This window comes from Excalfactoria chinensis, chromosome Z (assembly GCF_039878825.1).
Source record: "Excalfactoria chinensis isolate bCotChi1 chromosome Z, bCotChi1.hap2, whole genome shotgun sequence".
Taxonomy (NCBI): Eukaryota; Metazoa; Chordata; class Aves; order Galliformes; family Phasianidae; genus Excalfactoria; species Excalfactoria chinensis.
Window position 1 is genome coordinate 21,955,821 of NC_092857.1, and position 21,592 is coordinate 21,977,412.

The 21,592-nt window shown below is 41.5% G+C and overlaps 1 protein-coding gene across 3 annotated transcripts in view; it reads left to right on the forward strand.

Annotated features, from left to right (window-relative positions):
- The first annotated feature begins 463 nt into the window (after nt 1-463).
- AP3B1 (adaptor related protein complex 3 subunit beta 1) overlaps nt 464-21,592 on the forward strand; it is a 146,338-nt gene continuing 125,209 nt past the window's right edge. For 2 of the 3 annotated variants that reach the window (XR_011905958.1, XM_072359001.1), the window contains exons 1-3: nt 10,856-11,114; nt 16,614-16,689; nt 21,282-21,356. Coding sequence is in view for 2 of the 3 variants with exons in the window: in XM_072359001.1 (XP_072215102.1) it covers nt 10,945-11,114; nt 16,614-16,689; nt 21,282-21,356 (321 nt within the window). In the remaining variant the exon portion in view is untranslated. Of the gene's footprint in view, nt 661-10,855; nt 11,115-16,613; nt 16,690-21,281; nt 21,357-21,592 lie in introns of those variants that run through there. The other variant, XM_072359002.1, reaches the window with a different exon arrangement.

Sequence of the window (21,592 nt, forward strand, 5' to 3'; positions counted from 1 at the left end):
ACTAAAGAGTCCGTCCCCTTCTTTCTTTCGATGCTGGCAGGTCCTGACCCTAACCCTTCTGTTCTCCAGGCTGACACAGCTCTCACTCTGTTCTCATGGGAGTGGGCCCTTCTCTGGACGCGCTCCTTCAGGCCCACGTCTCCCTCGTACCGCTGACTCCACATCTGGACTCCTCAGCAGTAAGAATTACCGAAAGCAAAACGGAACGGCAGAAATAGCACATGCAGGGAGCAAACTGCGGCGCCAAACGGACGCCAGCAGCGCGCTGAAGATGTGCGCTCTGAGATTTTCAAACTTTCCTTCCCTCACACAGCACTAGAGGTACGCCAGGCCCAGCCCGGCCCGGCCGCAGCGAGCACGGCCCACCGCCGCCGCCCGCTCCTCCCGCCGCCACGGCAGCGCCCCCGGCGGGGCGGGGCCATCATCGAGCCACAGGCGTGGCCCCGCCCCCGTCACGTGGTCCGGCACTCGCCGCTTCCGGGAGGAGCGTGTGGGAGTGTCGCGCCGGTAAGTTTGTCGGAGCGGCGGCATGTCCGGCAACGGAATCGGCTACGGCGAGCACGGCGGCGAGGCGGTGCCCGAGCTGGCGCAGGAGGCGGTGCCCACCACGGCCCCTGCGGCACCCGCAGCCTTCGGGCTCTTCAGCAGCGACACCAAGAAGTAAGGGGCCGGGCCGGGTCGGGTCGGGCCAAGCGGGCGGCGGGGGAAGCGCAGCGGAGCGTGGCCGTCTGCGTGGCTGTGGGCGGGGCGGCGGGAGCCGCGGGACGGCGCTTCGTGGTGCCGGGTGCCTCGTGTCGCGCTTCCGGGCCTTCGCGCCCGACCCCTGTGGTGCTGTGGGTACGGGGCGCCGTTCGATTGCTCTCTGGGAAGGACAAACGTACAGTCCCGCATCGCTTCCAATAACCAGCTGCGTTCACAGTAAGTTTCGTTCTGCATTAAAGTGTTTTTTGTTTTTAAAAGTCATTGGGAGTGTTTGTGGAAGCTGGAAGCGCAGCGGTCTGCCTGAAGGTGGGAGGGAACAGGGGCCAGGAGGTCTGTCAGAAATCAGAATGAGGAAACGAGGGTGGGAGGCCGGTCTGAATGCGGTGGCGCAGAAAGCCTTTCCCTCCTTAGAGGAGAAGTGAGTTGGAGGGACAGACAGGATATGCAGAGGGATCAAGTGGTTTGCCAGGTGGGAATGATACCTTACAACACATTGGAAATCTATTCCTAGTGCAACAAGTAGAAAGGACCATAAACTGAAGCCTCGAACACATTAGGAAATCAATCATCAGTTCTTCAGTTTGATTGTTCTGCACAAAGAGAGCATCTGTGCTTAGAAACCTCGACTGATGTGTTTTTTATGCCGCAGTTCAGTAAATGCCAAGGCGAAGCTGCTGTGACTGATGTGCCGCTCTCTGGGTCAGCCATTGCTAGGCTTCATCGCTTTGCCACACAGCTGCACTTGTCTTCCTTGTTGACCCAATGTTTGTTCTGTTCTAGTTAAAACGTTCAGTGATCTGCCACGAATATCCCCTCTGACTTGTGCACTGTGTCTGATTTATGTTGTTTGCACCCTTCTCGTTTTGTCCCTTGCTCTAAGATGATCAGAGAGCTGGGGCAACTTTCCTATGAGGAAAGGTTGGGGGACCTGTGCTTGTTTAGCTTGGAGAAGGCTCTGAGGAGACCTCATTGTGGCCTTGCAGTATTTGAAGGGTGCATATAAACAGGAGGGGGAATGGCTGTTTACAAGGGTGGATAGTGATAGGACAAGAGGGAATAGTTCCCTGCTGTGGCAGGAAGGTTTATGTTAGATATTAGGAGAAATTTTCTCACACAGTGGGTGGTGATGCACTGGAACAGGTTGCCCAGGGAGGCTGTGGATGCCCCATCCCTGGAGGCATTCATGGCCAGGCTGGATGTTGCTCTGGGCAGCCTGGTGTGGTGGTTGGTGACCCTGCACATTGCAAGGGGGTTGAAACTAGATGATTGTTGTGGTCCTTTTCAACCCAGGCCATTCTATGATTTTATTATTGGTGCAGTTAGAATCATAGAATATCCTAAGTTGGAAGGAACCCATAGGAATCACTGAGTCATACTCCAGGCTCCATACAGAACCACACAAAAACCCAGCCACATGACTTTGTCCAAGTGGTTACTGAACCCCTGAAGGCTCAGTGCTATGAATGTGATAATATGCTAGAAGAGAGGGATGCCATTCAGAGGATCATGGACAAACTTCATAAGTGGGCCCATGTGAATGAGGTTCAACAAGTGTTACACTTGGGTCAGATCAACCCCAGGTAATTGTACAGACTGGGAGAAGTTCTTGTGACTTCTTGAAAGATTTAGAGATTTTGGCAGATGAAAAGCTTGACATGAACCAGCAGTGTGCATTTGCAGCACGGAAGGCCAGCTGTCTTCTGGGCTGCATCCAAAGAGAGGCAGCCAGCAAGGAGAGGGAGGTGACTGTCCTCCTCTGCCCTGCCCTTGAGTGGCCCCACCTTCAATACTGTGACCAGGCCTGGGGTCTCCAGCACAAGAAAGATTTAGAGCTTGTTGGGTTGAGACCAGAAGAGACCACAGAAATAATCAGAAGGCTGGTGCACCTCTTGTGTGAAGGAAGTTTGAAGGATTTGGGTTTATTTATCTTGAAGAAGATAAGGCTCTGAAAGACCTTCATGTGGCCTTCCAGTACCTCAAAGAAGATTATAAACAGGGCAGGGACCAACTTTATACTTGGACAGATAGTGGTCATAAAAGAGGGGATATTTAGATTATTTACTGGGAAATCTTTTTTACTCAGAGTGGTGAGACACTGGCGCAGGCTGCCTGGAGAAGCTTTAGATGCCCCATCTGCAGAGGTGTTCAAGATGAGGTCCTGGGTAGTCTGATATGGTGGTTGGTAACTCTGCCCTTGACAGTGTTGGAACTGGGTGTTTTTAAGGACTCTTCAAGCCATGCCACTTTGGTGATTCTATGCTTGTGTGAACGATTGCTTCACTTGACCTACTGGCAGTATTTTGCCTAACGCAGCCAAGGGCATGCTGCTGACTCATGTTCAGCTTGGTGCCCCTCAAAACCTCCAGACCCGTACCTGCAGAGCATCTTTCCTGCTGTCTACATGGCACCCATCATGAGTGTCAGCCGCTACCCCTAGTTTCATGTCATCCTTGAATTCACTGAGACTAGCCTCTGCCCTGTTGTTCAGAATGTTAATGAAGATGTTAATTGGGACCCAATATTGACTCTGGAGGTACAACTTAGATTACTTTACAGCACTAATCACTACCCCTTCATGTCCAGCCATTCAGCCAGTTTCTGATCCACCTTATTTATTCCTCACCCAGCCCATACCTCAGCAGTTCCTCTATGAAGATCTTATGGGGGACTGCTTCAAAAGCCTTACTGAAATCCAGGGAGATGATATTCACTTTACTATGCAGTCATGCAGATGGAGTTTGATGCAGATCACCCCAGTTAATGGGATACGTTTATCCTTACAGTATGTAATGTTGCTGTGTGTAAAAGGATAAGAAGTCTGACCACTTTCCAATTTTAAAGAAAAATAAAGAATTAGTATCCAGAATCCACATCAGTTGCATATGCTACACTGATGGTATTGCTGCCTACCCCTGTTGATACCCGGTGCATAGAGGATTTTCATGTGTTAGTTGCTTTGTAATATAGAAGTATAGTAGTTTTATAGTAGTATATAGTCTTTGAGGCAACGTGAATTCAACAGTATAACTAGCTGTTGCTTTATCTGAATTAAATGTAAAAAATTACAAGTAAATCCTGTGAGTAACATCAGCAGGTACTGGTAAGTGTAGTATTGAAACAGATGGCAAAATTTGTTAACAACCGTTTTGAACTTAACTGTTTTGTATCTTTAAGCTATATTCCTGCCAAGCAAAATACAAGCGTAGTTTAATATTCGAGTTTTTGGTTTTGTTTTTTTTTCCTGCAGATCTGTATTAACTGTTTGGTTGAACTATTCATTACGAAACTCAGCAGGGCTGCAAACATTATTTATTTATTTATTTATTTTCTGCTGAGATTTTGCAAGCTTGTTTTGGAGAAAGTTGATCTAAGGTGGTGATTTCATTAAGGTACTCGTTCCCCAATTCCCTGTGCACAAGATTTCCAAATTCATCAAAGCTAAAAACTTGCTTTCAACAACTGCCAGAGATGTTCTTGGAGTCTTCACTAGTTTTACCTTGGCATACCCTGTTCAACCAGTCATGGAAAGCTTGTATAGACTTCTATTTATGAAATTCTTGGAGGGAAGTCCAGGCCTAATGCTCAAACTTGATGCATACAGTAGCTCACTGGCAGGTCCACTGTCTTTTCCCATCTGTTATAATGGCACTGTGCCCACTGAGATGGTGATACGCCAGCTGCAGTAGGATGCACAAGCTGGTGAAGAGGGATGGTTTGGGTGAAATGGCAACTGTAGAAGATAAAATCTGATCACAGTAGTCAATACAGCAGTAGGAACTAAATGCAGTATATGAACAGAAACAGTATTGCAGAGCAGTTCCCCATTTGAAATTGGTCAGATCTGATGGAAAGTGACACGCGGTGAATATGTTCTTATTTCTGTGCTCTTGGCACACATGGGAGTCTAAGCAATGAACTGTTGATTTGCTGTGATTCTCTGTAATGTAGTGACTCTTTTTTTTTTTTTTTTTTTTTTTTTTTTTAAGCCCTAGCTTTGTTATTGTTGGTTTTTTGTTTGTTTTTTGGAAGGGTGAGTTTAAGTTCTAAACCATGTTTTTTAAACATTTACTGGATTTATGTAATGTATTCATTGTAGACTGTATGATCTGCATTGTGAATGGCATTACATATGTTTTTCAGTAGCACTGTTATAAGGCTGACACTTGCAAAAAGAAGTTCTGCTTTTCTGGAGATTATCCTTGCCTATGTTCCCTCTTCCTCCTAGTAGTTTTCTTGAGAAAAGTAGAATTCCTTAGTTGAACATTTCTGGTATTCTGGTAGAAAGTGAAGAGCCGTATATTATAATGCTCGTAAGCAGCGTATCTGAAATTTGCCATATATCTGTGAATATACTAACACCGTTGTGGATTCTGTCAGTGATAACACTGTCCTTTTACAGGTATCTTTAAAGGAAGCATTAGCATTTTCAGGAATGCTGGAAATACTACTTACTCTCCTATACTCCTTTTGCATCTATTCATGTCTGTAAGTGATCTACGTGTGTCTACAAATTCTGAATGCTGGCCTGCTCCTGCTGCCGAGGTGGTGGTGGTAGTTCAGGTGCCAGTTTTTCAGACATCGGGTAACTGGTCTCTGTCACTGAAGATTTCTCTATTGCAGAAACGTTGCTGTAGCTTTGAAGGTGTTGGTGCTATCAGAATAAGCTATAAGCAATGGTCTTGCATGATTGTTTGAACGGGTGACAAGAAGTAACCTTTGTTTTCAGTGGTGTAGTAGGGTCTCCAACAACAGACCTCTTCAGAAGGCCTTTCAAACTACTGTGTCACATTCCTGTCTGGTTAGAGCCTTTGAAGTGTAGGTTGTCCACTGAAGTTGGTGGTATCAGTATCTTCTGGGTGTTCCTGCACTGGCTTGCTCAAGCGTAGGTCAAATAGCTGTGTAGCTTAACAGTAAACATGTATTAGTTTCATGATTTTTGTATTTTTGCTTACTGAGGATGAGATTACCTAAACTGTCTAATGACGTGTGCTTTGAGAAGCTACTGGCAAAATAGTCATTAGATGAGTTAATTATCTTGGTCGTCTAAGTGTAACCTGCCTTCTTGTTCTCTGTGACACTCAGACATCCATGATACTGTTTTTCCTTGTGTCTCTTTAGTCTACGTTTTAAAGCTACAAAAACCACATTCTGAGGAGTGTATTTGTTTTTCAGATTGAAAAGGAAGTTAGGTGAAGCTGAAAAGGAAAGAGATGATTTTTCATCTCATCGTTTGTCTTTAAATCACAGTGGGATTATGAACTAAAAATATGTTATAATGAGAGAGGGTGGCAGTACTGAATAGCACCACAAGATGTCATTCGAACAGTTTGTGCTATAGAATGAAATGCTCAGTGAAACACAGACTTCTTAATTTCCTGCTGAAAAAAGGAATCTGATTCAACAGCAGAGTAAACTCAAATCATAGCATGTATTTACTTTTGTTTTCCATGTTGTATGGCTTTGAAATCAGTTTGCAGTTCTCTTATAAGTATTGTGTTTAGGCTGTACAGGCAATTGTATAAACTCTAGACTAGAATAAATGAGTTTGTTTTAAGGATTTTACAGTGCCTGTAGACTGAAGGGGGTTGGGGGGAAGGAAGGAACACCCTGATTTTTGTGGGGGGGAATGTCGTAGAGAGTGTTAGGGGTACTTCCTGAACTCCAGTAGTTCAGTACAGTGCCTGCTACTCTGGGCAGCCTGTTCCATGCCCACCACTGACTGGAGCAGAGCCATTTCCTAACATCCCCTTGACCCTCCCCTGATGCAGCTCCATCAGGTCCTGTTGCTGTCACCAGAGAGTATGGGCCTCTCCTCAGCCTTCTCTGATCTGGGCCAAATAATCTGAGGGACTTCAGCTGCTCCTCATTCATATTACCCTCCAGACCCTTTACCATCTTTGTAGCCCTCCTTTGGACACACTTAACAGCTTTATGTCGTTCTTATATTGTGGCACCCAAACCTTATGCAGTGCTAGAGGTGGGACTGCACAGAGCAGTATGTGGTAACTTCTCCACTCTTGCATCTACAGAGGGATAACCACATGCATCAGTATACAAGTTAGGGGATAATCTGCTGGAAAGGAGCACTGCAGGGAAGGACCTAGGTGTTCTGGTAGACAACAAGTTGGCCATGAACCAACAGTGTGCCCTTGTGGCCAAGAAGACCTATGGTATCCTGAGGTGCTTTCTTGATCCAGTTATAGGAGGGAGAGGAGGTTCTTTTAATATATGTATACATGGCAGCAAGATTGAGACACAACAGGTCAAATGTTTGCCTGACCAGTTTATTACAAACCCCAATAGGAATGAGATAGGAATTAAAAAAAAAAAAAGTCTTTGTAGAAAGCAAGAGAGAGAGTCAGCACTGGGGTTTCCAGCAGTACTTGTAGTTCAGACGTTCATGTTCAGTAGTGATGGGATGTCGGGGGTTGTGTTGTTCAGTTGAGAACCTCTGATGATGGCAGTACAGACTTATTTATAAATTCAAAGTAGTCAAGTCAGCTCTTTTTGGAGTGACAGCTTTGGCTTTGGGATCTCAGCAGGAACTCCTTTGTTCCCATCTTCATAGGATACAGTGGAGTTATTCGGTTATGGGCCAGGTCTTCTGCCAGTAAACAACCCTGGTCACTCCCTTTTGAAGGCAAACATCTTCAAAGAAATGCTTTCAGATGTAAAATTGTCTGCAAAGTGATCATAGATATAGAATGGACTGGGTTGAAAAGGATCGCAATGATCATCTAGTTTCAAACCCCATGCTGTGGGCAAGGTCACCAACCACCAGACCAGGCTGCCCAGAGCCACATCCAGCCTGGCCTTGAATGCCTCCAGGGATGTGTATCCACAACCTCCTTGGACCACCTCTTCCAGTGTGTCACCACTCTCTGTGTGAAAAACTTCCCCCTAATATCCAGCCTACATCTCCCTTGTCTCGGTTTAAAACCTTGTCCTGTCACTCTTTCTTCACATACTGGAAGGCTACAGTGAGGTCTCCTCAGAGCCTTCTCATCTCCTAGCTAAACAAGTCCGATTCACTCAACCTTTTCTTATAGTAGAGGTTCTCTAGCCCTCTAACTGTTGATTACCACACAGTGACACCCACTGCTCACCTCCTAGGTAAGTCAGAGTCTTATCACAAAAAATGCCTCAGAAAGTGAGCTTTGAGCCAGGAAGAAAGAAGGGTTCAGACAGGTGCATTAAAAGAGTAGACAGCAGATCGAGGTAAGGGTTCCTTCCTCTCTGTGCTGCCCTGGTAAAGTCACATTTAGAATATTGTGTCCAGTTCTGGGCTCCCCAGTTCAAAAAAGCCGGAGATCTCCTAGGAGGAGTCCAGGTGAGAGCAACAAGGTGGTGAGGAGGGGCCCGGAGCATCTTCTGTGCAAGAAAAGACTGAGTTACCTGGGTGTGTTCAGCCTGGGGAAAAGAGGACTGAGGACTGTTCTGATTAATGTTTATAAACATTTAAAAGGAGGTGGGAGGCAAATGGATGTGGCCAGGCTCTTCTTGGCAGTGTTTAGTGGTAGAACAAGGAGTAATGGCTTAAAACTTGAACACAGGAGGTTTCGTACTTGCATGCAGAAGACCTTCTTTATGCTAAGGTTGAGAGCACTGAAACAGGTTGCCCAGAGAGATTGTGAAGATTACTTCTATAAAGATATTCAAGACCCCCCCTAGGTGCTTATGCTTTAGCAGGGGATTTGTGTTTGATAATCTCTTGAAGTCCTTTCCTTCCTCAAATACTTCCATAGGAATTAATTACTGTAGAAGTGCCAAGGAGAGATAGGTTGCTCTGTCAGTATGCATTTTCTGCTTCAAACCTGGTAACATTCATATGATATTTATCTTTATCTTGGAACACTTTGTTAAGCTGCAGATAAAGTAAATCTTAATGGTTGAGTCATTGTTTCTTTGCTATTTGGGCTTCATTTGCAGTTCTGGTATTTATGAAAATTATGCTTTGTATGAAAGTCTTATAATTACAGAGTTACTTATTACAGTACCAGGGTATGTTAAAAGTGTAGTGAATAATAATTCATGGATATTACATTATGGTATTGCTAGATGGAAGTAGGAAATATAATAAATATCTGTCAACACCGTGGATAAAGTGTTCTCTTAACAGCAGTTGTTGGGGATAAATAGGTGAAGTGGCAAATTATTTTCTACAGATCATGATTTAACATTTTATTGCAGATAAAAGTTATTGCTCCTAACGCTTTCTGATGGTTCCTTTAAGAAAAGTTGAGGGGGAGGTCCAGATTTATTACCAGCATAGCTGATGTACTCCTCAATGATGTACAGATGTACCTACCCTTTTTGATGTGGGCTGCTTTTTTTTTTTTTTTTTGTTATGGTAAAGTCGAGTGATGTTGCTCAGCAGAATCTGAAATCCATGTTTCAATTTAGGCAAGAGGCCAGTTGTTTTTTTTTGTTTTTTTTCTTTTTTTTTTTACCGTGTGTGCAGTAGCAAGACTAAGGAATATGGCATACACTGAGTTGTTCTTTAGGTGCTGCGGTGGGAGTGGAGGGGGTAACTGTCAGGTTCTTTTACAGCTGGGTTCAACGTCCTGCTTTGTTGCTCAGTTCTGTCTTAGGACCCAGGTAGCTGAAATATTTTATCATTGTGTTCTCTTGAATCTTAAGCTCAAGGCTTATTGGCTTTTTTGGGATGCGGGAGTGGTTTTTTTTTAATTTTTTTTTTAAATTTTTTTTTTTAATCCTTTTTCCCCCCTGTGATTATTTCATATGCAGAAGGCTCAAGGAAGAGAATGAGAACGGAAAAAATTCAACTGGTAGTTGTTTTCCTGTTTCCTTTCTTGAAGTAGCATCTAGATAACAAGTCCTAACCTGTAGACCTATCATAAATGTATCTTGGCTTTATCTCTATTACAGCAAAAATGTTGCAAAGACATGAAAGAGAGCAGTGCTTTGAAGTGGGAAGACAAATTATCTATCTTAAAGGCACAGTCAGAAAACTTTAAAACATCAGAAGAGAAATAGAAATCCTTTTCTACTGACTTAACGTGGTCACTGTGAATCCCTAATCAAATTATTGTTTTGAAGAGTAGAACTTTCTGGTGAAAGTTACAAAGGTTACCGCTTTGTAATTACATTGATACTAAATAAAAAGAAAACTGTACCTTTTTTGGTGGATGTTATATAGGTTGTATTTCATAGCCTGTTCATATGCTGTAAATGTATTTCATAACCTGTTTATGTTCTGTGTGTCTGTTTCTGATTAAAGTCACACACTGATGCTCTTGAAACCCTGCAACTTGTTAGGACAGTAGGAGATGTATTATACAGAGTTTAAGATGTAAGACTACAGATGAGGGAAACCTCTTTGCTTTCTTAGATATGGTGGTTGTCAGACTAACGGGATTCATGTTTTTGTCTGTTCCTTGAGAGGATGAGAAAAAAGAGGGGGGTGGGGTGGGGGAGTGAGATAATTTTACTGCTTCCAACTGTTGGGAAGGGAAATGAACTTAGAGATTATATTTTTACTCTGAAAGTTTCTTTCTTTGTGCCTATTTGTGTTGGGATGAATACTGTCCTGCTTAATACAGCTTAGTATTATCCATAAACTGTCACATTTGTCTTCTTTAAATCTAGTTTTGCCTGCTGAAGTAATAAAGTTCAGTTACCTGCAATGTGTAGTGACTCTGTAGACTACAGTCACCCTCCAGCTTCTAGCAGGGAGAGGCAAATGTATTGATGCAGCTGGGTGGTTGCTCTGTACTTTCCTAAGCTCCTAGCAGGTTTATGTAAGTGATAAAGACATTATTTGTCCAGTGTTGTGTACTGAAGAACAGTCACTGCAGAGTAACTAATGAGCATAGAAGCAGCATTATGAAGGTTATGTTTATTTTGTTGTGATTTTTATTCTTGCAAGGTTTTTTGAGGGATTTTACTTACAAACTGAAATTCCCTTAAATCTTAGTGTTCAGAAGATGGAAATATTGGTGTTCTATACTACATACCGTGAAAGACAGAAGTATGTTTATCCCTAAACATTGTTAAAGGCTTCTGATAAGAGCTGTTTTTGGAGGGAAATGACCTTTGAAATCTACATAGGATATTTGTTTCTAGAAGTTAAAACAGCAAGGGAGTGAGTATCCTGTTACATAATAAGGCTGTAAGATTTTATTTTATTTTTAGTAGACTTCAGTCTCTGCAGGCAAGGTTGGCTGAGTGCAGTTGGCTTTTTCTTTTTTTTTTTTTTTTTTAAGTACTATACTTTAAGAAATGGAACAAAATTCTACAGTGCTGGATAAAATAGTGGAGGTTTCAAACTCTATTAAATCTGCTTTTAAAGTGGGAAACTTTGAAGTTACACTGAAACCGTACATAAGTATTGAGGAAAAAAGGCTTGCTGCTGACAGTCCTTATGAATACATGGAACAGTATATTGCTCTGTAAGTATCTAATGCCTACTAATCCTGGATTACTGTGTGTGTGAGAAAAGTGTTTTTATTTTTTTAAGAGATTTTTAAAAAATCATCAGTTATTTTAGAAATTAAATTCCAAGTGGATTAACCAAGACTCTACTGTTCTATTTTTCTTGAGTTTTTTTCCCCCATGATGCTTTTTCTCTTAGAAAAGCAAATATTTGTTTTAATGTCTCTGAGATATATCTTTCCTATTGACAGTTCAAAATGTGTTTTTTTGTTTTGTTTTGTTGTTTTTTTGGTTTTTTTTAGTAATATGACAATATTTTCTATAAGCAACTAAAAATGCATTTCAACATCAATTACTTTTTCTCCTGTTTTCACTTGTCTGAAATTCACTTTTTAGTCTTTTCTATCCACTACAGTAGTAATTTATTCTTGGCTGTTTCTGTCATTCCCAGATTCTGTCAGTGAGTTGTCAACTTGTGTTTGTGCTGCTTAACTTCCTTCATTTCTGATCCTTGGTTTTTGAAGTCCAGTTATTGTCTGCACATTTCCTACTTTCTCTTTGGAAATTTATATTCCTACTTTTTCAAATCAACTTTTTTGATAATATTTTAGCTAGATAAATATAGACCTAAACTTGAATTTTACACACTTTCTCTGAAGTCTCATTCATTCAATGTTTTTTGATTATTTGGTCAGATCTTTATTTTATTTATTTATTTTTTTTTTTGGTTGGTTATGCCAAAGAACTGAAAAATCCTCCTACAAATTATGTGAAGAGCGCTAAACACTCTAACTAAATAATGATTTATTTATATCATTCTGTGTTATACCCTTTGCTAGTATCTCAATCTCCACTTTTGCACCATCATGTGAGATGGGAGAAGAGAAGGATGCTGGAAGCAGTAGTGTGGAATTAGAAGCAACTTTCTCAATTACACTGGTTGAGAATTAGGTGGACAGGAAAGGAGAGCAAAGAAAGCTATCTCTGGACAAAAAATAGGAATATAGAGGACTATCAAAAGTTAAGTTAGACTTTATGAAAAGTTAATTACAAATGCAACTGCAGAGACTTTTAAGAAAAAAAAAGTAGAATATTTTAGGCATGGAAAGGGAATTGCCAGGGTTCAGTGACAGCTTTAAACTGGGTATGAACAGGAGTGGGGATGTAACTGGGGTCACTAGAAAAGAGCCTGAATGTAGCATGTCTGTGCTTGTGGGAGAGAGATGTGCTTAGCAAAATCTCACAGTCTTGTGTTTTGGTGAAGAAGGATGACATACCATTTTGTGGAAAGAGCACGAGGGTTGGTGTGAGATGGAAACACCTGAGTATGTTTAAGAGGGTAATAGGGCTTCTCCCACCCTAAAGATAGGCCAGCTGAGGTACATTTACACTAATGCATGCAACACGGGCAACAGACAGGAGGCACTGGAGGCCATTCTGCAGTCAGAAAACTGATATAATTGCCATCACAGAAATGTGGTGGAATGACTCACAGCTGGTAGCCATCAATCACAGCACTTCAAGTCAGGAAAAGCAGTGGTGTGTGGCCCTCTACGTTAAGAAAAAATGTAAATATCTGGAAGTGAATGATGGTGTTGATAGGGTTGGGAGCATCTGGGTTAGAATCAAGGGGAAGGTCAATAAGACAGACATTATTGTGGAAGTCTGTTACTGGCCACCCATCTAGGATGAAGAGGTGGATAAGATACTTTATAGACAGATGGGTGAGATCTTGCTGTCTTTACCCTTTGTTCTCATGGGAGACTTCAACTTCCAGATATCTGCTGGAAATATAATAGAGCAGAAAGGGATTAGTCCCAAAGGTTCCTAGAATGTGTGGGAGATGACACAGATGGTGAGGGAGCCAACAAGAGAAAGCACACTTCTGGACATGCTGTTTGTTAACAGAGAAGGTCATGTGCGGGATGTAAAGTTTGGAGGCCATCTGGGGCAAACTGATCACACAATGTTAGATTTTTTCAGTCACTGTTGAAGCAACATGAGTAGTTAGCGGAACTGCTGCCTTGGACTTCTGGAAGGCCAACTTGGATCTCTTTTGGAGAGCATGGGAGCCGAGAAAGTCTGGGAATACTTTAATGAAGTAATTTTAAAGATGCAGGAGTTGACCATCCACAAGTCATGGAAGACAAGCAGATGGGAAGGAGACCAGCCTGGCTGAACAGAGACCTTTGGCTGGAACTCAGGAACAAAAGGAAAGTTTATGGTCTTTGGAAGAGGGGGCAAGTAACTTATGAGGATTACAAATACAAAGTGAAGCTGTGCAGGAAAAAAATTAGAAAGGCCAAAGCCCAACTAGAACTAAAAGTGGCCACTAAGGTGAAGGAGAACAATAAATATTTCTATAAATACACTAACAGTAAGAGGAGAGCTAGGGAGAATCTCCATCCCTTGTCGGATGCAGAGGGGAACACGTTGATCAAGGATCAGGATGAGGCTGATCACTTCATGTCTTCTTTGCCTCAGTCTTTAATAGCAAGATTAGTTGTTCCCTGGACACACAGCCCCTTGTGCTGGAACATAGGGATGGGGATGAGAACAGGCCCTACATAATCCATGAGGAAATGCCTTTGGACCTGCTTCGAAAGCTGGATGTTGAATGGGGCTAGGTGGATTTCACCCTAGAGTGCTGAGGGAGTTGGCAGATGTGTGGTTGCCAAACCACTCTCCATCATCTTTTAACAGTCCTGCCTAACCAGGAATGGCCCAGTAGAGTGGAGACTGGCAGATGTGATACCCATCTTCAGAAAGGGCCAGAAAAGTGATTCTGGTAACTACAGACCTACCTTATGGAGGGTAGATCCTGTTCGACAAACCTCCTGATTTCATTGTATGACAAGGTGACCCACTTAGTGGATAATGGTAAGGCTGTCAATGTGGTCTACCTGGACTTCAGTAAAACCTTTGACACCACAGCAGCATCATGGAGAAGCTGGCTGCCCACAGGATGGATAGGTGTACGCATTACTGTGTGAAACACTGGCTGGACGGCTGGCCCCAGAGAATTGAGGTCAGTGGAGTTAAATCCAGTTGGTGGCCAGTCATGAGTGGTGTCCACCAGGGATCGGTACTGCAGCCGCTCCTGTTTACCATCTTTATCAGTGATCTTGATGAAGGGATTGAGTTCACCCTCAGAAAGTTCACAGATGACACCAAGTTGGGAGAGGGTGTTGTTCTGTCAGAGGGCAGAAAGGCACTACAGTGGGACCTGGATAGACTGTATCAATGGGCTAAGTCAAACTGTTTGAGTTTCAGTATGGTCAAGTGTCAGGTCCTGCATTTCATACAGGTTTGGAGGGAAGTGGCTAGAAAGCTGCCTGACAGAAAGGGACCTTGGTGCACTGATGGACAGTCAGCTGAATATGAGCCAGCAGTATGCCCAGGTGAGCAAGAAGGCCAATGGCATCCTGGCTTGTATCAGGAATGGTGTGGTGAGCAGCACTAAGGAAATCATCCTGCCCCTGTACTCGGCACTAATGAGGCCCTACCTTGAGTACAGAAAGAACACTGGGGTGCTGGAGCAGGTCCAAAGAATGGCAACAAGGCTTATGAAGGGCTTGGAGAATATGCCCTACCAGGAGAGACTGAAGGAAGTGGGGCTGTTTAGTCTGGGGAAGAGGGGGCTGAGGGGAGACTTTATTATTTTCTTCCAATATCTGAAAGGTCCTTACAGTGAGAGCAGAGTTGGCTGATGGAAGACTTTATTGCTCTCTTCCAGTATATGAAGGTTGCTTACAGTGAGAGTGGGGCAAGTCTCTTCTTAATGGTGACAAGTGACAGGATGAGGGGAAATGGCCTCAAGTTGCACCAAGGTAAGTTTAGGTTGGATGTTAGGAAACACTTCTTTACAGAAAGGATGGTTAAGCACTGGAATAGGCTCCCCAGGGAGGTGGTTGAGTCACCGTCTCTGTATGTGTTTTAAGAGCCATTTGGATGTGGTGCTCAGGAATATGATTGAGCAGAGGGTTGTTAGAGTTAGGGTACTATGGTTAGGCTGCAGTTGGACCTGATGATTTTCAAGGTCTTTTCTAACCTGGGTAATTCTATGATTCTATGATACAGAGTTGATCATGGATGCACATGAAGTGAGATTAAAAAAAACAAAGAGTAATGCAAAGAGAGATAAAATATAGAAAAGTTCCTTTATTACAGGAACATGGAGAAGATTGGACGAAAGGCTTAAAAAGAGACATGACATCACAAAGTTAGCTCTAGTTATTTTTACAGATAGATCAGCTTGGGATGGAACAATGGAGTATTTGAACTGGTGAAGAAGGGAAACTATAATAAGCTGACCTTAACAGTATCAAAAACTACAGAAAAAAAGTCATTTGGGAGCATAGTTTGAAGGAGAGAAGCAAATTAAAAAATAAAAATAAAAATGCAGCCATAGAATATTGACCAATAGTTCTGTGAAAACTTCTAGAATAACTGAGAACAGTAAATTGCTCAGAGAGTGTCTGAGAAAGAAAACATGAGGGATTCCAAGTGATACTTTGGAAACTGTGCTGAAGTGGGCAAGAAAATAAAATATTTAACTTGTTAAGTGAAGCCTGTACTTAGAACAGACCATCTGTGTTAAGTTGATGAAGTTTTTTAAGATGTGCTTGTTTCTGAAAAAGTAGCTAGACCTCACTTGAGTGTTTCCTGTAGATGTATCTATTAATTGAGTTTTGTAGGTTTTTCTTTTGGTTTAATAGAATTATTATTATTATTATTATTATTATTATTATTTTAATCTTTGACTGTAGCTCTTAACTTTGATATGCACCAAAGCATGAGAGTGGTGTGGATTTCTCATGAGTGGGCAGGGAATAGATGCCGTAATAGGTCTGAGAATATGAGAAAAATCGTCTCTGTAGAGTGACTATGTCTTGCAAGTATGAGAAATGCTTTTTAACATTTTTATGAAGGAATGTGACAAAATTTTATGATCTGACTGTTTTCTTACTTAGACCTTGATTTTCTTTCAATCTGAAATTATGATTGATAAACTGGAGTGTACTTAAGTCGTCAATTTACTTTTGAAGTCTGAAGTCCTGTCTCTGGATTTCCATGTTACTTTTCACTATGGAAGAGGAGGGTTCCAGTTGTTTTTCAGCTGTTTGAGTTAAGATGATATTGTATTTTAACATAAACAAGTCAATCTCAGACTGTTACATCTGGCCCTTGCTTTGTGGGAGCATGATGGGGAGTGAAAGAAGCGTCAGTTTAAAATTCCTTTTAATCTTCCAACCTAGGCTCAGCTCACAGCTCATTAAACTTGTGTGTGCTTGCTTTATTGTTGCAATTGGATAATTTATTTTACTAAACATTTCGTTTTTCTTAGCCAGAATGTCAACAAATACAATTCAAAACTGAGCAAGAGAGACCAGCTCTTCATCTCAAGCTGCCAAAGTGATGCAAGGATATAAACTTGCTATTCTTTTCTTTTTCTTTCTTTCTTTCTTTTATTTTTTACTACTTCTAATTGAGATTTTTCTATGTTTCTGTCTTAGAAATGAAGACCTGAAACAAATGTTGGAAAGCAGCAAAGACTCTGCAAAGCTGGATGCAATGAAAAGGATTGTTGGGGTATGTGATTATTATTACTATTTTCTTCTTGGTCATGAATACATTTTACTTTACAAATTCTGCACAAATTTGAATCTTTGGATGGTGTTTAAATGCTGTTGTGGAGTCTTTAATTTGTACTTTTCTATTAAAATATATACAGTCATGCACTTTTGTAATATTTGTTCAACAGTGTCAATATGCCTATAAATAATTGTTTGCAGTAAGGAGGCAAGGTGTTTGTAGATAACACCAAGCTGAGTGGTGCAGTTGACTTCCTGGAAGGAAGGGAGGCCATTTGGTGGAGGGGCCTGGACAGGCTTGAGAAGAGAACTTATGTCAGCCTCATGAAGTTCACCAAGGCTGAGTGCAAGGTCCTGCACCTGGGTTGGGGCAGTCCAGAGCACAGACACAGTTTGGGTGGAGGATGGCTTGAGAGCAGCCCTATGGAGAAGGATTTGGGAGTGTCAGCTGTTGAAAGACTCAGCATAAGCTGACAGTGTGTGCTTGCAGCCCAGATGGCCAATCATATGCTGGTTTGCATCAAGAGAAGTGTGACCATCAGGCAAAGGGAGGTAGTTTGCCCCTCTACTCTGCTTGCAAGACCCTCCAACTGGAGCACTGCATCCAATTCTGGGTTTCCAACACAAGGAGGACATGGAGTTGTTAGAGTGGGTCCAGAGGAGATCCTAGGGCTGGATCTCCTCCTACTGTGATAGGCTGAGGGAGCTGGGGCTCTTCAGCCTGGAGAAGGCTCTGTGAGGACCTTATAGCATCCTTCTAGTAGCAGAAAAGGGCCTACATGAAAGCTGGGGAGGGAATTTTTATAAAGGCATGTAGTAACCAGACTGGGAGGAATGTCTTTAAACTGGAACAGGGTAGATTTAGACTAGATATCAGGAAGAAATTATTTACTATGGGGGTAGCAAGACACTGGCATAGGCTGCCCAGCAAAGATGCAGATGCTGCCTCCCTGGAAGCATTCAAGGCCAGGTTGGATGGGACTTTGAGCAGCCTGGTCTAGTAGGAGAGGTGTCCCTGCCTATGGCAAGAGGACTGGAACTGGATCATCTCGAAAGTTCCTTCTAACCCAAATCGTTCTATGATTCTATGTTAAAATATAAAATTGCAGTTGAAGTTTTTCTGAAGGAACTGTCCTAATTCAGCAGTCAGAAAGCAACAGGAGTTTGCTGGAGTTTTCATATTTAAAAAAATATGTTTTGCATTTGTTGTTCTGTTTTTGTTCTTTAAGAAGATATAAAGATATATTTAAATTGAGCCTGTTACCTATTTATTTGTCCAAGTATTCCAGGTCAGCTGTGATGTTTAACACCACAATGTGTTTAAGCTCTGTACGTTAAACATCTTGAATTTGATTTTTTTTTATTATTATTATTTCTGAAAAGTATTAGAAGAATGTGCTGTGGAAATCTAATCAGTATCCAACTAGTTTCTTTTTCTTGAACTCTTACAGTTGCTTTCTCTCACAGCTCCTTCAGTTTCCTATGGGTGCTTTTTTTTTTTTTTTTTTTTTTTTTTTTTTTCTCCATTTTGTTTCCTTTTTACGTGGCTTAGTCCTCTCTAAGCATGTACTGAAATGTGTAGTTGCTGGCTGTATCCTGTGATACTGTTCTTTACACTTGGAAACTGTTACAACTAAATGCATATGTGTTTGAGGCAACTGGAAAGTATTAAATCAGGTCAGCTTTAAAACAAAGATTTACCAGATTGGTACTCACTCTCACTTCTGTCTTTTATTGATGGTTAATTTGCACTCACTGCTGCAACATATTCGAAGTAGTTCTTGAGAACACTATATTTACCAATAAGTGTATTAAAAAAGGGGTGGCCAGCAGGGAGAGGGAGGTGATTGTCCCCCTCTACTCAGCTCTTGTGTGGCCCCATCTGGGGTGTTGCATCCAGGCTTGGGGCCCCAGTACAGGAAAGACACAGAGGTCTTGGAACAGGTCTAGAGGAGGGCCACTAAGATGATCAGAGGTCTGGAGCACCTCTCCTATGAGGAAAGGTTGAGGGACCTGCGCTTGTTTAGCTTGGAGAAGGCTCTGAGGTGACCTCATTGTGACCTTTAAGTATTTGAAGGGATCATATAAACAGGAGGGGAATGGCTGTTTACAAGGGTGGATAAGGATAGGACAAGAGGGAATGGTTTTAAACTGAGACAAGGGAACTTTAGGTTAGATATTAGAAGGAAGTTTTTCACACAGAGGGTGGTGACGCACTGGAACAGGTTACCCAGGGAGGTTGTGGATGCCCCATCCCTGAAGGCATTCAAGGCCAGGCTGGATGTGGCTCTGGGCAGCCTGGTGTGGTGGTTGGTGACCCCGCACATATTAGGGGTTTTGAAACCAGATGATCCTTGTGGTCCTTTTCAACCCAGGCCATTCTATAACTTTGTGATTCAAAGTATTTACTTCTCTCTTGTGTTTAAACTATGCCTCATAACTGATACCTGGTACCAACCTTTGGTTCACTTAACCAGTTGGATCAGTGAGCTTTTCAGGTCAGTACTGGGATCTTGTGCAATTAGCGTAAGACCTGTAACTGTAATAATGTTCTTGCTGGGCACAGGGACACTTATGCATTAGCAGTTATGTGCTTACATCTAGCAAGCTCTCAGGCATGATATATTTTTTAGAGATAAAGGACATTCTCTGCCCTATTTACTAGAGGAAAAAGGAATTTGTCAGAGCATTGTTTAACGTGTCTCATGGGAGTACTGTTTTTTTTTTTTCAGTAATTTTAAATAAGGGAAAGGGCTGCATAGGCCAGTAATTATTTTCTTACCCTTTTAAGACTTCAAGAAGCTGAACCTTCCTGTGTTTGTGTAGGTGTGGTGGAAAAGTACCAGGAGAACACTTCTTACAACTCCTTTTGCTGCTTATTCTCTTCTTCGTTGGTTGGCGAATTCTCTCCTGGGGAGAAGTTAATGTTCTACAAACAGAACAAATCAGAGAATAAATTCAGAAACAAATTAATATGCCTGGTTTTCCACAGAGGCATTGCTTTATGGCCATCCCTCACTTAAAATAAAAGTGTAGTGCGTCCCGTATTATGTACGGTGTTTTGTAGGTACAGAATTGTGCACAGATATGTGGACACAAGTAAAGATTCTTGATTCAGAATATTTCTGTCTGTGCAGAAGCTTGAGGTATGTAAGACAACGCAGCTGGTGTATCTGTGCACCAAAGCCAAAATGGTGTGATAAGACCATAGGATGATAATGTTCCTTCAGGTACATTCCATCTATGCTAGTCCTTATGACTTTGTGAGTCGAAATACTGTCTGTCTTCTTACAGAACTCCAATACATATTTACATTGTATACTGGAGCTATTACAGTGGATGAGTTAAATAGTGGAAGTGATTTGTAGAGTCGTATTGTTACAGCCTATCAGGGAAATCTTGAAAAGATTCTCTGAATTTTTGAATAACTTCTGCTGCATTAGCTGTGAAGATTGCTAATAAGCTATTTTGTGGTACTTTGCAGTGCACATTGTTACTGGGTAGTGCACAACTCTGGTCCATCTGAATCTGACTTTATTGTCTTATTTTACTCTTATCCTTTCCAGTATGCTGACTGGATCCTGGCTTGTCTGTATCTGAAGGTGTTCTCTTCTGAGCTTGTCAGTCTGCAGCAAAACCCAAACTGAAATTGTAACCATCTGTTCAGTTTGCAATCTTGCAATGTGGATATGAATTATTGGCAGACATGCTGCTGAAATTAGATCTAAGTGGTAACAGAATTGCGCAGCCGAAGTGCGTTCACTCTATTCCTTTTCACGTATTTGTTTTTGATAAGTAGAACTCTTAGCTGTTCATATTTGAAGGATGAAGCCAGACTGGGGTTTTGTTGTTGGTACTCTTTGCTGAGTGAACAACTTTGTTTATTCTTTATCCCAGTTTTAGACTTTTCTGAGGTCAGATACAAACACTTCCTTTGAAAACAAGCACGTAAAAGCAACCATGCATACTGATAGGTTGATGGGCTGTATGTTTACTTCGTAATTTTTTTGTTCTCTGTCCTTGCTTTGTTAAGGCCCTCTGTGTTAAACTTCCTATGGAAAATAACTGTGCTTTGATTTTAGAGCAATATCAATTTATTTATTTTTCTTCTTGGTTTTCTTCTAGCACACTGAAGTCATTCCTGAGAGATGAAACAGGATTTAATCTTACAATTTCTCTTAAACTTCTTTCTGTCCATCTTTTTTCTTTTTCTTCCTTTTTTCTTTTTCTTTTTTGATAGTAGCTCCCTGACATGGTGTTCTGTTAACACTTTACTGATGAGGAAAATGTTCATTAATTTTGGAAGAATTAATTTTAATTTCTAAAACGTTAAAATTGCTTTGCAGCCTAGTAGGGTAAAACCCAGCTTCTTGATTGTGCCCCTGCTCCCCTACTGTTATTCCAGCCTACCCATTGTGGTGGTGCTGTTGTATGGGTGGCATCCTGCAGATTCTGGTTGGTTGTTTGGTTTTGTGTTTGTGTGTTTTAATTCAGACTTTATCTTCCATACGGATCAGTAATAAGTCTCTTATCTTAAAAATGAAACCAGATCACTAATAAATGATGCAATTTTATTATTTTTTTTTTCAGATGATTGCGAAGGGAAAAAATGCTTCTGAGCTGTTTCCCGCTGTTGTGAAGAATGTTGCCAGTAAAAATATTGAGGTATTCCTACAGCTTATTAAAAATGTTGTTAGAGAAGATCAGTGCATATACGAAGATCTTTTCTAATTCTATCAGACTTCAACATAAATTGTAAAAATATTTCTAAATTTTTTTTACTAGAATTGCTTATTTTATTTTATTTTATTTTATTTTATTTTATTTTATTTTATTTTATTTTATTTTATTTTATTTTATTTTATTTTATTTTATTTTATTTTATTTTATTTTATTTTATT